The 17,192-nt window shown below is 46.5% G+C and overlaps 1 protein-coding gene across 1 annotated transcript; it reads left to right on the top strand.

Annotated features, from left to right (window-relative positions):
- The first annotated feature begins 7,787 nt into the window (after positions 1 to 7,787).
- On the top strand, positions 7,788 to 16,787 carry LOC309351823 (uncharacterized protein). Its single transcript, XM_081879860.1, has 6 exons — positions 7,788 to 8,337; positions 9,861 to 10,369; positions 10,757 to 10,838; positions 11,780 to 11,862; positions 13,844 to 13,970; positions 14,553 to 16,787. Exons 2-6 carry the CDS (start codon positions 9,953 to 9,955, stop codon positions 15,914 to 15,916), a joined length of 2,073 nt encoding a protein of 690 aa, XP_081735986.1. The 5' UTR covers positions 7,788 to 8,337; positions 9,861 to 9,952; the 3' UTR covers positions 15,917 to 16,787.
- The last annotated feature ends 405 nt before the right edge of the window (positions 16,788 to 17,192 follow it).

Consider the following 17,192-nt stretch of genomic DNA (forward strand, 5'->3'; position numbering starts at 1 on the left):
CAGAGAATCCACACTGGGGAGAAGCCCTATCAGTGCTTGGAATGCGGAAAGAGCTTCAGTTGGAATGACAGTCTCACTTCCCACCAAAGAATCCATACAGGAGAGAAACCACATCAGTGCTTCGTATGTGGAAAGAGCTGCAGTCAGAGGTCCAATCTCACTTCCCACCAAAGAACTCACAGTGGGGAGAAACCGTATCAGCTTCTGGAAGAGGGCCAATCTAATTTCCCATCAAAAAAACTCACAGCAGCCAAAATTGGAAGGGACCCTCATAATCATGTAGTACAACCTCTGCTTAAAAGCCTCCCAGGAAGTAAAGGCTGCCATCCGCCAAAGGAATCTGTTCCACTGTGGAAGAGCTCTTGCCAACTGAAGAGTCAGTTACAATAGTAAAGAAACAGCAGTTTTAATGCGCTATATTCATGCAACACCAGGTGGTGCCAGAGAGCAGGAAACTTAACAATGCGATTTTCCATAGAGATTTCTTTCTTTTGTTATTATTTTCTTCATTGTGTTTCCCCCCCTGTGTTTAGATCCACCCTCACAGTTCTTTCTGATGTTTTGTTGGAATCTCCTTTCGCGTAACTTGACACCATGGGTTCAGGTCCGAGTTTCTGGAGCAGGGGAAAATCAGCTTGCTCCATCTTCCATGTGACATCCCTTTAGATATTTGAAGATGGCCATAATATCTCTTCTCAGTCTCCTCTTTTCCAGCCTAACATGCCCAACACCCTCCCCACTTCCTCATAAGGCTAGCTTCCCAGACCCTTGATCATCTTGGTTGCCCTTCTTGACACATGTTCCAGCTTATAAACATACTTCTTCAATTGCGGGACACATTACTCCAGGTGTGGTCTGACGAAGGCAGAACAGAGCAGCACTATGACTTCCCTTAACGGGGACATTAAACTTCTGCTGATGCAACTTAGAATAGCATTACCTCTCTAACGGGACTCTCAGAAAGTGTGTGTGCGCCTGTTACGTTTGGGTCTAAACTTCTGTTCACATGTATCAAAGTAATTTACGCAATAATGGTAAGTTCAGCATAACAGGAGATTTAAGGTAATGTTAGCCAGGGAAGAAGAAGAAGAAGAGTTTGGATTTGATATCCCGCCTTTCACTCCCCTTCAGGAGTCTCAAAGCGGCTAACGATCTCCTTTCCCTTCCTCCCCCACAACAAACACTCTGTGAGGTGAGTGGGGCTGCGAGACTTCAGAGAAGTGTGACTGGCCCAAGGTCACCCAGCAGCTGCAGGTGGAGGAGTGGAGAAGCAAACCCGGTTCCCCAGATTACAAGACTACCGCTCTTAACCACTACACCACACTGGCGGAGGAGGAGTTTGGAATGTTGGGCTGATTTCTGATTGGCTGAGAGTTTGAAAGGGGGGTTTAATAACTAAGTAGTCATAAAAAATAAATAAAATATTGAAAAACACAACAAAACTAAACAATTTGCATACGAATCACAAGAAGATCTAATGTAAAGCTACAGAAAACCAGCAGGACCCCCCCCAACCCACTAAACCCAGCAGAGCTGCCATTAAGAATGGGCAGTCAGGCTTTTCCCAGCAAACAGTCAGAGGTCCAGAATTTGGAGCCCTGAATATCCTGGTTGTGTCTGAGACTCTTTGTTTTGTAGGGAGGGCTTTAAATGAGTCCCTTCTTTTTTTTTTTTTAAATGATATTTATTAATGTCAGAGCTTTACAAGTTTTACAGAAGGTAAAAAGACAACAAACAACAGACATCAAAAATACAAACAACATCAAAAATCATAAAGAAAAAAAAAAACATAAAAAAGATTCAACCTAGTAATAAAAAATTAAAAAGAAAACTCTGGTTCATTTTAATAGTCTTCAAAACCTTATTTTCCTTACTTCCTCCCACCTTCCCTTCTTGTATTCCACTTTAAAGGTTTTTTCAGCAAGCTCATTCATATTCATTTTCATCCTTTATCTTTCCCTTTGTACTCTTACTTATCTTAATCGCTAGAACCCCATCATTTCATTTACACTGCCCTTAGCACTCATAAATTTTACAGTAATTTTGTAGATAAACTTTAAACTTCTTCCAATCTTCTTCCATAAATGAGTCCCTTCTTGGATATGCAAGCCAATTCAAAATCAGGGACAGGTGAGCTGGAGATCCATTTTTAAAATTCTTATCATCCTTTAGTGCCACAAGCGCCATGACCCTCCCTCCCGCCTCGCAGGGCATCCACAAGAAGCAGCCCTCCGATGCCCAGAGCGCCCTGCTGCGCCCGCCACCTCCTGGAGCTCAGGGAAATGAGGAGGACGAGGAGCGCAGGGGGAAGTTGGCCTTCGACTGACTGACTTGGGCCATGGAGGCAGCTCCCCCTCCCCATCCCCCCCCCCCACTGGCAGCCAGGGCTCCCTCTCCCCACCCTAAGACGACTGAGAGGAAGGAAAGGGATGCTCTTGGAGTCAGGAAGGGAAACCAGCTTAATTTACTCAGAGTAGACCCACTGGAAATGGGGGAGATGGATGCATAAAGTGCCCAGTTATTTTATTACACTAACAAAATTATATCTGATATATATCTTATCTGATATATATACATATCAGAAGACATCTGAAGGCAGCCCTGTTTAGGGAAGGTTTTAATGTTTGATGGATTACTGTGTTTTAATATTTTGTTGGAGCCGCCCAGAGTGGCTGGGGAAGCCCAGCCAAATGGGGTATAAATAATTAATTATTATTATTATTATTACAAACACCCTGATAATAATAATAATTTTATTACTTATATCCCACCTATCTGACTGGGTTGTTCCTAGGTGGCTTCTAGCATAATAAAAGCACAGCAAAAATGTCAAACGCTAAAAACTTCCCACAAGGCCAAAGCTTCATGGGCCAAATCCCACACAATATTATTAAATGTCCGCCAAACACATTTCCACCTGAAGGTCTCCCATCTTCTGTCAAGTAAGGGAACAGCAGAGAAGCTCCTCCTGGCAGATCCATAGACTTTGACTCTTCAGAGGAGGAAGGGCAAAACATCTCATTTTAAACCTCCAAATAAAGTATTATGATTTTACACAGAAAAGAGGAAGATCTTGTACAAATGATCTGAGTGGTATTAGAGAGTTTGTGGCGATGGGTCATCTTGCAGAAGAATGATCCGTGGTGGCAAAGGGCTTCAACCGCCTGGCAGGATGTTCTGCTTTTCCCCTAGACTCTTCTAAGCCCGCTGGGCTAATAACTGCAGCCAGCGCAGGGATGGGCAGCGGAACAGCAGGAAGGCTAAGGAAAACTCAGTGCAAACACAGAATCGTTGTTGGAAGGGACCCCAGGAATCTGATGCCCACCATAAAACTTGAATCCACAACCCTGAGATTAAGAGTCATGCTTTACTGACTGAGCTATGCCAGCTCAGGCGAAAGTCCGTTTTAAACGTGTACGGATTCCTCCACCCAAGTTTTGCATGTGGAGAAAAAACAGGCAGGCAGGCGGCGTCTGATGAGCATCCCTGGAGAGAGAGAGAGAGAGAGAGAGAGAGAGAGAGAGAGAAGGAAGGAAGCTTCTCTCAAGATGGCCTGCCCAGCTGCACTTTTTGCATTAGAAGGAAATGATGCTACAGATTTCTAAAAGGATTGGCTGCACAGCTCACGGCGCGGTTTCAATAAGTCAATCAAAAGCATTTTCAGTGTATTAAACCAGGGGTTTCCAGCCAGTGTCCCTCCTTAGAGGCTAAAAAAGCAGCTATAAAAAACTTTTTATAGATGTTTAGGGTCTATTAATCAATTTAACTCTCAGACTTTGATAAATGAATGGAATAAAGAACTAATGGCCCCATCTCAATTAAACAATGGGGAAATGTTCCAGCCTCCATTTCTAATGTGTCATTAGATAATAAACAATGTCTCATACAACAAAAGATTTTATTTAGAATTTATCCACTATGATAGCATAAACATGGTCTAGTGATGACAACATGCTGTTGCAATTAGGAGAATGCCTTGTTGAAACATCTGTTTAGACAGTGTTTGGCATTAGCAAATTTTTTATTAGTTTTTTTTTTGGGGGGGGGGAGAATACTATGATGTATAAATCTATTGTGTGGAAACCCAGCCAGTTGGGTGGGTATAAATAAATAAATAAATTATTATTATTATTATTACAGTGGTACCTCTGGTTGCGAATGGGATCCGTTCTGGAGGCCTGTTCACAACATGAACAGAACGCAACCCGCAGTGGCGCACCTGCGCATGCGTGTGTTGTGATTTGCCGCTTTTGCACATGCGCGTGACATCATTTTGCTCGTCTGCACATGCGCAAGCGGCGAAACCCAGAAGTAACCCTTTCCGGTACCTGTGGGTCACTATGGGATGCAGCCTGAAAAAGCATATCATGAAGCAAACGTAACACGAGGTATGACTGTATAATTATTATATAGCATCATCTGAAACTATGTACCTAATCCATGGGGCATGACAAATGGTCAACATAAATGGATTCTCTGGGCCCTTACATTTGCAAAAAGATTAATATTAAGACCCTAAGACGAGCCTGCAGGATCAGGCCACTGGCTCATCTAGTCCAGCCTCCTGTCTTCACAGTGGCCAACCAGATGTCCCAAGGGGAAGCTTGTGAGCAGGGTCCGAGCACAAGAGTCTTTCCCCCTCCTCTGGATTCCAGAAACTGGTCTGCAGAAGTACTGACTCCGACGGTGGAGGTAGAGCATAGTCATTGTGGTTTGTAGTCATCCATAGCTCTCTCCTCCTCCATGAATTTGTCTTTTTTTTAAAGCCAAGTTGGTGGTGTAACAGGGAGTCCTGGGAGCACCCCACAATTGTCCAACCTTGACTCCCATAGGTTCTGGTTGGGGGTCACAAGCAAGAGACTTCAGCCAGGAGATAGAAGCAGAACAGCGGCCTGTAGGTCTGATCTTTATTGTTGCAACTTCCAGCTACTACAAAGACAAAGCAGCCAGAAGCCCCAAACAAAGGTTACATTAGTATTTTAAAGTTTCCCATAATACATCTCAGGATGCATCATCAAGACATCATAGATATGTCACAGAAAGGGTGTGGTCTCAGGTAGAACCTCTGACCCAAGCATGCTTCTGTCAATCAAATACAGCCTTTCACATCTGAAGAAGTGTGCATGCACATGAAAGCTCATACCAGTAACAATTATGGCAGACCAGCATGGTTTTGTTGTTGTTTAGTCGTTTAGTCGTGTCCGCCTCTTTGTGACCCCCTGGACCAGAGCACGCCAGGCCCTCCTGTCTTCCACTGCCTCCCGCAGTTTGGTCAAACTCATGTTCGAGAACACTGTCCAACCATCTCGTCCTCTGTCGCCCCCTTCTCCTTGTGCCCTCCATCTTTCCCAACACCTACCTGTAACTAGTCTTTCACATGTACTCCCAAAGGAAAGCATTTAATATCACCAGTCATGAGCCAGTTTGGTGTAGTGGTTAAGAGCGGTGGACTTGTAATCTGGTGAACCATGTTCGCTTCCCTGCTCCTCCACCTGCAGCTGCTGGGTGACCTTGGGCTAGTCACACTTCTCTGAAGTCTCTCAGCCTCACACACCTCACAGAGTGTTTGTTGGGGGGGGGGAGAAAGGGAAAGGAGATTGTGAGCCGCTTTGAGACTGTTGCAGAAAATTATGTATAGGTTGGGGGGGGGGTGTTGCTCCTCCAGCAGATATCATGCACATGCAGCCCACTACCAAAATCAGCACAATCACTGCGATGGTGGCTTCACTCAGAGGTATATTACAAGTGAAATCACCACTTCTCTTGGTTCCCACGAAACACTTCATCACAGTTTCTTCCTATCTATTCAAAGGGCCTCTGCTGCACAATACCAAATGTAACAATTCACTGATCAATGTATTTATGTACTGGCTCACAGGGAAAACTTCAGAAATTCATATGTGAGCTCAGCTACTCAGCAGCCCCTCTGCCTGAGTGATAATCCCTGGTATCCTGATACCTGAGTGCCAGACAGGTAGCCATTCCAGAAATAACAAACCCAGATGAAGACAAAAGGCCATGATTAACTTGGCTGGGAAACAGGGAAATGTAAATATCCTTTTTTTTACACTTGTTGCGTGTTTGGTGGAGGGCAAGGGGAACCATGGGGCAGGGTCTAGGGTGCTCAGATTACGGCCACCAGACCTCCCTTTTCATGATGTAACCATGATGTATTAGTGATGTAGTTTGGGGGTTTGGGGGGGGTGTAACATGGGGATTAGAAGCTAATAAAAGTTTGGGTTCTCTTTTGTTTGGGGCTTCCATCTTGTTCCCCCTGGTGGCAGGTGGGAGTCCTGTCCCGACAGTCTTCAATCAAGACCAAGCCGACTGGCTGCTGTTTTGCTCTGGTATTCCTGGCTGGTGTCCTTTTTTTCTCTCCAAGGGAGCCCTCAGATTTTAATGGAAAAATCTGAGGGCTCCCTTGGACAAAAACAAAGACACCAACCAGGATTATTGGAGCAAAACAGCAGCCTGTAGGCTTGGCCTTTATTGACTGTTGCAACAGGGTGCTCCCCTCACTTGCAGGAGAGAGGAAGGACCCAGAAAAATGGTGTGCAAGACCTTATAAAAACTTTTGAAATTCCCATCCTCTAGGTCAAGCCCACCCCCAGAAACATCATACATACATCACAGAAAGGAGGGGTTGATGGAGGAGTTGTGGTGGTAACCTGAGTGTCCTGTCACCTGGCTGGTTCCCCCTTTCCCTCTCCCCATGAGTACTTTCCAGGTGACAGAGGGGAGTTTGCAGTTTCCTGCCCCCAGAGGGAAGATCTGATCATTGTCCTTTGTTCCAGTCCATGCTGAATCCATTCCCATATGCAAGTTCTTTGTGATCTTGATTGTCTTCTTACAGATAGGTAGTCGTGTTGGTCTGCCATAGTCAAAACAAAACAAATTCCTTCCAGTAGCACCTTAAAGACCAACTAAGTCAGTTCTTGGTATGAGCTTTCGTGTGCATGCACACTTCTTCAGATACTGAAGAAGTTGGTCTTTAAGGTGCTACTGGAAGGAATTTGTTTTGTTTTGATTGTCTTCTGTCTAGGATCATCAGGGTTGGCATAGCAACTGGGCAGGGCTCCTGTGGATGTGCTGGGATGCTGAAGGGATTATGGCTGGCCTGTATCAAACCTTCCCCATTTTGTTGTCCTTCCTTCATGAAGTAAAATATAGGTGGAACAGTGCAAATCCGATGTATGGTTGATTTTCTATGAATTTATAACAGAAGCGTAGCGTATGTAGTGTGTGAGTGTGAGTGTGTGTAAAGTTTGTACAAACTGAATGTTGGGGGGGGGGTTCCTGCTACAACATGTACTCCCAAAGGAAAGTATTTAATATCACCGGTCATGACTCCTTTGGTGTATCTTGCCCGGCAGACGTGACTGTACATCTCGGGGATTATGGTGGGCTCACTGACCCCTCCCCGAATACCTCACTTCCCTGGGCCCTAAATGCCATTGGAACCGAGAAGACTGATGCCACGAGTGATTTCTTAAGAATTTCTAAAGTTTTCCCATTAAGCCAGAAGATAGATACGTTTATCAGCGAATTGCTACATTTGGTATTGACACTGTCTCTGTGAGAGACCTGAGGCTCAGCGGGGAGGGAGTGTTCGGGTCCCGAGCTGAGCCTCCCTTGCAGATACCATGCCTTTGTTTCTTTCTCTTGACACTGGGGATTTGGTGTCACGGGTGAAAGGCAGGGAAGGGGCGCGAGTGAATGGTCTGGTGATGCGCAGCGGAGACTCTTTGTCTTTGCCTCGTGCTGTGGAGAGGCAAGGCTCGTGGCGGGGGGGAGGTCTCCCACCCCCCTTCCCAATTCCCGGTAACAGCGGCAGCACCGCCGCCTGCAGGAGGGAGGGCCATAGTTTAAGGATGCGCTGTGGTTTGTTACCGGTTTTGGGCAGAGGTGGGGGGCTTCAGCTGGGGATTCTGGAGCTGTGATTCGTGCGCTGCGGGCGATTGGTGACTGGGGGGGGGGGGCTCTTCCAACTCTTCCATTCCCGGATCCTCCTCCGAGGGGCTTTCCTGCTTCTTGTACAGCCTTTCCTCCTGCACGTTGCTCCTCCTGTTTCTGGACCGGGGAGGGCGAAGCTCAGCCCCCAGCGCCCCCCCTCCCCAAATAAGCCTCCTGCGCTCGAGAGGGAGAAAGGAGGGAGCTGGCTGCGCTCGGCTTGCCAAGGGTTAAAAGGAACCGAGCTGGATTCCTATAGGGGACAGGAAGTCAAGGCGAGGGGGGGGGTCAGGTCCTCCAGAGCAAAAGCCCCTCCCTCCCCAGTCTTTTCCTGCGAGGAAGGGGCGCTTTTGTCTCTCTCTGCGAATGAAGCCGGCTGGGATCCCGGTGAGTTTCCCCTCTCTCCCCCCCGAGGGTGCCCTGGGGAGAAGGGGAGTCCCGGGGCTGCAGGGAAAGGGTGGGGGGCTGCTCAGCTCATGGGGGGGAGACCCCAAGTCAGGACACGGAGGGTCTTGCCGGGGAGGGGCGACTTCGCAGGAGGACGGCAGCTCTGCCCTTCCTTGGCGTGCATGTGCTGCTGGATCCTTTGGGGGGGGGTCTTGGCCTGAAGGGAAAAAGGCATGGGGGGGGGAATCCTATTCAGATTTTTGGATCTCAGTCGCGTTTATTGATAGAGGTTGTAGCCGGAGGGAATCATTCGGACATGAAATACACGCTAAAACCTTAAATTTGAGCGATGCAACAATAAAATAAAGACTTTGGGCAGATTGAAGGCGGATAAAAGAAAGTCCTTAGTTCCAGCGATGTGGACTAAATAAAACCTTTGGAACTCGTTCCCGTAAGAGACAGAAATGGGCACCAAGTGAGGGCGAGGCCAGTTGGTGGAGCGGGAGGAGAGGGCGAGAGGGGGGGGGGGCTCCTGTGCTCTGTCTCCCCGTCGGAGGCTGCAAGGCTTCAGAGTCCCAGTTGCTGCAGGTGGAGAGAGGGGCTCTTGCGCCCCAGTCCTGCTGGTGGGCTTCCCATAAGGAGCTCTGGTTGGCCCCTGTGGGAAGAGGAGGCTGGACTCAAGAGGGGCCCTTTGGCCTGATCCTGCAGGGATCCTCTTCTCTTCTGGTGCTGAGCTCCTCCAGATGCAAGTGGGTCCTCCATTCTCCTTCCTTCAGAGGCAAAGCTTTCCCCACTCCCACCCACCCATGAAGCAGACAGGGCTGCTATCCAGACTCCTGGCTGACACGGGTGTGTCCATTCAGACATGCAACTCCTCCGATGTTCAGAGGATATTTTGAGACTGAACAGAAAGCCCTGCAGAGAACCTTAGCTGTGATTCCTGTACTACCAGTGCACTGGGCTGATTCATCTCCCAGGAAGACCAACAGTTCCCTGCACATTTTGCATGGTCACTTTCCCTCTAGGAGGGCTAGAGACTTGCTTCTCATTCTTCTTCTTCTCTTTCCTTTTTAAATAAGCCTCATACAAATTTCAAGAAATGGAACATTCAAGGCTTACCTCCCCCTGGAGCGGTGTAATTAATCCATATGTTGATTCAACAAGCTGGTCAGGCTTAGCAAAGTTACTTTCACTTCTCTATGGCTGCTTGCAAACATCCAAAGTTATTTGGTGTCTCTTGGCAGAATAATAACTTTTGCTGGGTTTCAGGGGCGGCGGCCAAAGGCAGGGAACTATCTCGGGTGTTGACGGTTGACATCCAGCCGTTTTGGCTGGCTTCAGCGGGATTTCAAAGGGCTTTAGAAGAGCCTCAAAGGAAGGGAGGATCAATAAACCTCATAGTCTGGGTTGAGGTGCAGTCCAGAGCTGGCTCTCCCAAGACTCATATATGCTTCTTAGCAGAACCCTTTTCTTCTCCTGACAATGTGTCAGTTTTGTAACACAACCATGTATTTGCATTGTAGAATTTGCTATTACCTCTAATTCGGACAGACAGAACTTGGCAGAAGACAAGAGGGATTCCTTCATCTCTCTTGGAGGCTTCCTGAAAGCACAGATGGATGAGCAAGACTCAGCTGGCCCTGAAACCAGAAGAGGCCATGCCATCAAAACTGAGAGCAGTGGGGGATTCTGGGAAAACTATGTGCAGAAGATTATGGGTGAGGAGGACACCCTCCACTCAGATGTGCAGAACCAGCAGTTCATGCAATTCTGCTTCCAGGAGGCCAAAGGACCTCGAGAGGTTTGCAGCAGACTCTACCACCTTTACCTTCAATGGCTGAAGCCAGAAAGGCACACGAAAGCTGAGATGCTGGACCTGGTGATCTTGGAGCAGTTCCTGGCTGTCTTTCCACTGGAGATGGAGAACTGGGTGAGGGAATGTGGAGCGGAGACCAGTTCCCAGGCGGTGGCCCTGGCCGAAGGTTTTCTCCTGAGTCAGGCAGAGGAGAGAAAGCAGGCAGAGAGAAAGCAGGTGAGAGAGACTTTCCTGTGGTTCAGAACATGAGGGTTGTTCTTGTTTGTTGTTTAGTCGTGTCCGCCTCTTTGTGACCCCCTGGACCAGAGCACGCCAGGCCCTCCTGTCTTCCACTGCCTCCCGCAGTTTGGTTACACTCATGCTGGTAGCTTCGAGAACACTGTCCAACCATCTCATCCTCTGTGGTCCCCTTCTCCTTGTGCCCTCCATCTTTCCCAACATCAGGGTCTTTTCCAGGGAGAACATAAGGGAGAGCAACCCAAAATTCCCTACTAATGGCCCATTCCTTTTGGGAAAACATTCAAGGAGTGAAATTGGATGCCTCTGCCATTTCTTTTGCAATACTTCTCCCCATTCTGTTTTGAATCTTTCTTGCTCTTTCAGGGAAAAGATCTGTTTGCAGAATTGGGCCTGGATTCCTCTGAGACTGAAAGGACTTCATTGGATACCAGAGAGAGGCCACCGGGTAAGGAGGAAAGCACTCTGTCCTGTCCCCCTTTGGTGACATTCTGTGGATTTTGAAACAAATCCATGGGTTCTGTTCATCTTTTGGGAGTAGGCACTTGGGAACAAGAACTCCAAGGAAGGGAGATGTGCAGTATTTTTACAGAGCTAAAATATGAAATGGGTTGTTGGCATCAGTCCGTCTCAAGAGTCAATGGAGTGTGTCCCTGGTGGTGAAGTCAGACTGCTGTGTTAGCGCCAACCTCCCTGGAGAGCAAGCCAGGGCAGTGTGTATGGAGGTCCTGGGCTGCCCAGATGACATGACTCCCCTCCTCAACCTTGCTTATGTGGCCACGGAAAGCAGATCAAGACATTTGGAGCCTCCTTGGCTGCAAGAGTTGCTGGAAGGTCTACAAGGTGCTATTCAACCATCTTAGGGACTCCACTCTAGTTTACTGCAAGGCAGCAGGTGTAGATTTTTCCTCAAGTTCTACTCCTGAAGCCTTTCTCACAAATGAGCATAGCTGCAAAGCAGCAGAGGTTTAGGAGCAAAGTTCTCCATCTCCTAGATGGGTTACCTTCCCAGGTTGACAAGTCCCATCTGCCCCTTTGAAATGGGTGCAAATGTCAAAATGTGCTCAGCAGACGAGACTTTTTCAGAGGCCCGTCTGTACAGTGGTACCTTGAGTTAAGAACTTAATTCATTCTGGAGGTCCGTTCTTAACCTGAAACTGTTCTTAACCTGAGGTACCACTTTAGCTAATGGGGCCTCCTGCTGCCACCGTGCGATTTCTGTTCTCATCCTGAAGCAAAGTTCTTAACCCAAGGTACTATTTCTGGGTTAGCGGAGTCCATAACCTGAAGCGTCTGTAACCCAAGGTACCACTGTAGTTTGAGACATAGTGCTCCACCTCAGAGGAAAGCATACCGTCATGGCTTCCCACACACCTTTCTCTCTTGCAGGTGACAGAAGGATGCCAGCAGGACCTCCTCATCCATCTTTTCATGGTGGCAGAAGGGAAGCAGTGGCTGTGGAACCAGATCAGGTTGGGAGAAAGAGCATTGGGGGGGGGGGAGGTACGGGGGGCAGCCAGATGCCTCTGGGCCTGAACAAATTCCTCTCCTCTTGGCTTCCGTCAAAGCTTCTCTGAAGGTGTCTTTGTCAAGGGCAGCTTTGTCAGAAGCCAAGAGGCTGGGAATGCCACTCAAGAAGCTTAAAGTGCTGAGAACAAGGAACAGCCACCTCACCTTAACTCGCCTTCTGAAGGTCACTTGTATGATTTATAAGCCATTGCAGTTTTATTTCTAATGTCACCACTGAATGCTAAAATAGGCTTCTGTGCAGTTTACACACCATACAATACAGTGACCAGGATTCAGCTAACCAGCCCCATCAGTTTCACAGGGAGGGTTTCCCTCCCCACCCCTCCCTGTACCCACCTGTGCCTCTTGAAATTGGCTTTAGGGCATCGGGAGGGTCCCCCCTCCCCCTGAATGACACACAAGGAAACGAGCAGAAATCCTTCTGTCTGGCAAATGGGAATGTTGCATAGCTGGGAGGCTCTGAAGAAGAACTCCACAAGGTGGAGTTCCACCCATTTACACTAAGATAAATGTCCATCATTAAAATACACGATAAAATAATTCCATTGAGACACAGGTAGGTAGCCATGTTGGTCTGTTGTAGTCGAAACAAAATAAAGAAATTCCTTTCAGTAGCACCTTAGAGACCAACTAAGTTTGCGCTTTCGTGTGCAGGAAGAAAAAGAAGAAGAAGAAGTGTGCATCTGAAGAAGTGTGCATGCACACGAAAGCTCATACCAATAACAAACTTGGTTGGTCTCTAAGGTGCTACTGGAAGGGATTTCTTTATTTTGAGACATTAAAAGAAGCAAAACAATCCCATTAAAACAACACAGCAGAGAACAGATAGAGAACTACAGAGCAGGCTTCCAGTCCCACCTACCTGAAGGGAGGCAGCCCCCATGGCAGCGAGGGATCGTTGGTGAACAAAATGCAATGATGACAGAAGGCAAATCATCCTTGCAAGTTCCACCTAGAGAGGGGAGGGAATGGGCTTCACTCACAGTTTGTCTTGATACCTGGTTCTTGCTCCGGCGTGGAATATGGGAGGCAGGGAGGCACTGAGTGCAAAAGCACTTTGCCTGGCAAAAACCTTCCTATGCTGCCATTAAGAAGAAGAGTTTCTCCATTTAATTGGATCTTTAATTGGCTTTAAAGTACTGGCACGTGATGGAAAAGCGTTGCAACAACATACTTTTGAATATGCCAGCCACATGGATCAAAGGTTTGAATTGAGATTTTCTTTGGCATGAGAGTCGTTTGGGGAGAGGGAAGCCCACATTTGGTTTGTTCTAAGTTTCTTTTATATATTTATGATTTGGCCACCCTCTCCGGAAAAGTAAGATAAAAAGCTGTTTGCAAGTGAGGAAGGGGTGTTGGACTAATATTGATATGAACAAGCAAAAATGGAAACTGTGTATGATCTGAAATGAAGAAAGGAGGAGGAGGGGAAGCTGAAGTATGACTGTGTTGGAAAGACAGAGTAATTCCCCTCACCTCCTTTTAAAGACAACAGACAAGGGAAAATAGACTGAGATTTGTGTGTGCTACTGACGGAATGTAATCAAAGGTAAAGTTTAATTGGGCCGTTAGTCTCTTGCTGTAAGGAAAATAATCTGGAGGCTGAGATAAGAGATTCTGGGAGTTGGAAAGGAGTAGTAAATCTTTAGCGTGTTTGAAAACTGCCCACCATTTCCTAGGCAGAGGGATAAATGGTGAAGATCGGTGACATGTTTTACTAGTGAGACTAGCAGACTGTCAAGACATGAAAGCAAGGGGTGGAGAGAGAAGATCTCTGAGAAACTTGCTATTGTTATAGTTTGGCTATTATTGGGGTTATATTGGAAAACTAATTTAAAAATTATTAAAATAAAAGAACAGAGCAATGTGTAGTAGATCATCTTCATTCTGACTAAGAGGAGGACCTTTCTCTTTCTCTTTTAGGGTCTAGTGTGCTTTGAAGATGTCGCTGTTCATTTCAAAGATGAAGAATGGGTGTTGCTGGATCCTGACCAGAGAGCTCTGCATAAGGAAGTTATGGAGGAGATTTGTGGGATCATGGACTCTCTTTGTAAGGCTCCCTGTTGGATCATAATACATGTTTGGAAATTCCATACATAGCTCTATGTGATCAACCTTCCAGATTTTGGTGGAACTCACTGCGCCACTTACAGCACCTGGGATTCTAACACGCTGCACAGCTCACCTTAAATGGAGGGCTAAAGACTGTTTTGTCTTTGAATATTCTTCCTCCATTAATTAGCCTGGTCTGAACTGCCCAGGCCTTTTGAATTCTTGGTTTTAGAGAAGTGACAGAAGTCAAAGTAGTTTCTGTCAGGAGTTTCTGTTTTCATTTTTGCTTCTCTTGGTTTTGGTTGACCAAAGAGACAACTGTCATTGGAGATGGAGCAGATTCCATGATGGGGGGCAAACAAATTCCATCCTATGAAAGAGCTTGACTTTTCAAATTTCAGGTCTTCATAAATATGTCAGTTAATGCCAGTCAACAAATGAAGTCAAACCTATAGTAAGACTTCACATCTAACTCACTCCCTTCAGTTCTTCCTCTATCACAGGTGCTAATTAGTATTTTTCAAAAATTGGGGTCTCCATTTATTCCTTAGGTTCTAATACATTTCCCTCTTTGTTGCAGGTGGTGATGAACTGGAAATTAAGAACAAGGGAGGCAATGACAACATCCTCACATTGGAGAAGCCATATGAATATTCTGAGTTTGGAAAGAGGTTCAGTTTGAGTGTCCCTCTCACTTCCCATCACAGAATCCACAGCAAAGAGAAACCATATCAGTGCTTGGAATGTGGAAAGAGCTTCAGTCTGAGCACCCATCTCACTTCTCATGAAAGAATTCACAGTGGGGAGAAACCATATCAGTGCTCAGAATGTGGAAACAGCTTTAATTCCAAGAGAAGTCTCACATCCCATCAAAGGATTCATACAGGAGATAAACCCTATCAGTGCTTGGAATGTGGAAAGAGCTTCAGCTGGAAGGAAAGTCTCACTGCACATGGAAGAATTCACACAGGAGAGGAACCATTTAAGTGCATGGAATGTGGAAACAGTTTCAATTCCGAGAGGAGTCTCATTTCCCATCAAAGAATTCATACAGGTGAGAAACCCTATCAGTGCTTGGAATGTGGAAAGAGTTTCAGTCAGAGGGCCAATCTCACTTTCCATCAAAGAATTCACACAGGGGAGAAACCCTATCAGTGCTTGGAATGTGGAAAGAGCTTCAGTCAAAGGGCCAATCTCACGGCCCATCAAAGAATTCATACAGGGGAGAAACCTTATCAGTGCATGGAATGCGGAAAAAGCTTCAGTCACAGGGCCCATCTCACTTCCCATCAAAGAATTCACACAGGGGAGAAACCCTATCAGTGTGTGGAATGCGGAAAGAGCTTCAGTCGGAAGGAAAGTCTCACTTCCCATCAAAGAATCCATACAGGAGAGAAACCATATCATTGCATGGAATGTGGAAAGAGCTTTAATGCAGGCACAAATTTCCATCAACATCAGAGAATTCATCGTGGGGAGAAACCATTTCAATGCCTAGAGTGTGGAAGGAGCTTCAGTCAGAAGGAAAGGCTCATTTCCCATCAAAGAATTCATACAGGGGAGAAGCCATTTCAATGCATGGAATGTGGAAAGACCTTCACATGGAAGGACAGTCTGACTTCTCATCAAAGAATTCATACAGGGGAGAAGCCACACCAGTGCTTGGAATGTGGAAAGAGTTTCAGTCGGAACTCAAATCTCGTTTCTCATCAAAGAACTCACAGTGGGGAGAAACCATTTCAGTGCATGGAATGTGGAAAGAGCTTTGCCTGGAAGGAAAGTCTCACTTCCCATCAAGCAATTCATACAGGAGAGAAGCCCTATCAGTGCTTGGAATGTGGAAAGAGCTTCAGGAAGAGAGCCAATCTCACTTCCCATCAAAGAACTCACAGTGGGGAGAACCATAGAATTGTAGAGTTGGAAGGGACCCTGATTATCATCTAGTCCAACCTCTGTTTACAGACCTTCAAGGATAGAGAAACCACCATCTTCCAAGGGAGTCTGTTGAAGAGCTCTTAACCACACCGGCTCTCTAACAAGACTCTCAGAAAATGAGCATCCATGTGTGTCTGCTTAAAGTGCGGGTGTGACATTCTGGTGTTTGCATTTGAAGTTCCACACACGTATCAAAATAATTGATGTAATAATGGTAACTACAGTGTAATAGTAGATTTAATGTTAGCTAGGGGTGAGGATAGCATGAATTTGGGATGCTGGGGTGAGTGGTGACTGGCTGAGAGTTTGAAAAGGGGGTTGAATAGAATAATTGAATCATAAATACAATAAGCAAATACAATAAGCAACATAAATAGCAAAAGTTGTGATAAATAGTAAATAAAAAAAGCACAAGCAAACTGAACAATTTCCATATACATCACAGCAAAATCTAAAATAAAGATACAATAAACCAACAGGAAGAAACCCACCCCGCCTACTAAGCCCCAGAGTCTGTTCAGCATCCTCAGCTTCTGCAGCTGGAGTCAGTCCGGTCCCTCCCAGGCCAAATGGAAAAGGCCTGTAAGGAGGGAGCACATCTCCCAGGACTTGCAGCAAGATGGTCTCTGGCCTCCTCAGCAGCCTCTTCAGTAGAGATGACTGGGAGGTGGAATGGAATGGAATGGGAGAGTGGGGGCAATTGTGGAGCAGGGCTGGTTAGATCGGTGGTAGAGAGGCAGCATTGTAACCCCCATTGTTGCAGTTGTAGTAAAGTAGCAACAAAACGAAGAAGAAATGGGAACATTTGAAACCATACGTTTATGTACACAAAGTTACCTTGAAACCCTTGTTTATTTTTTAATAAATCCATTGTATTCCACCACTCAGCTCATTATTCACTTCTCATTTGAGGTGAAGTGTTCAGATTAGAGTTCTCTGGGGGAGTTTGGTGGAGGACCCAGCTCCTAGCTGTGCACCTCAGATGAAGTGGGAAGGTGGCGCAGGAGTGTGTGGGCAAAGGCGGTGGGGGCTCAACATGGGGAGATAAACCAGAGGACACTCAGAGCGTTCAAAGCACTGCAGAAGAACAAATGGCCTTCCTTCATCCCTTACCAGAATGGACCGGGCAGGGGCTAGTTTATGGTGATACCCCCTTTGGGATGCCCCACAAACTATTGTTGGGTCCTTTGGTTAGAGCAGGGGTGTCCAAACTTTTTTCAAAGAGGGCCAGATTTGAGGAAGTGAACATGCGTGAGGGCCAGCCAAAGTTGTGGAGCTTTTTTTT

This window comes from Podarcis erhardii (genome assembly GCF_964252035.2).
Source record: "Podarcis erhardii genome assembly, chromosome: 10".
Taxonomy (NCBI): domain Eukaryota; kingdom Metazoa; phylum Chordata; class Lepidosauria; order Squamata; family Lacertidae; genus Podarcis; species Podarcis erhardii.

Excerpts from the sequence above, each read along its gene's own strand:
- LOC309351823 (XM_081879860.1), top strand. The coding sequence starts at position 9,953 with ATGGATGAGCAAGACTCAGCTGGCCCTGAAACCAGAAGAGGCCATGCC. Across the intron at positions 10,839-11,779 it reads TACCAGAGAGAGGCCACCGG|GTGACAGAAGGATGCCAGCA; the intron begins GTAAGGAGGAAA and ends TCTCTCTTGCAG. Across the intron at positions 13,971-14,552 it reads TGGGATCATGGACTCTCTTT|GTGGTGATGAACTGGAAATT; the intron begins GTAAGGCTCCCT and ends TCTTTGTTGCAG.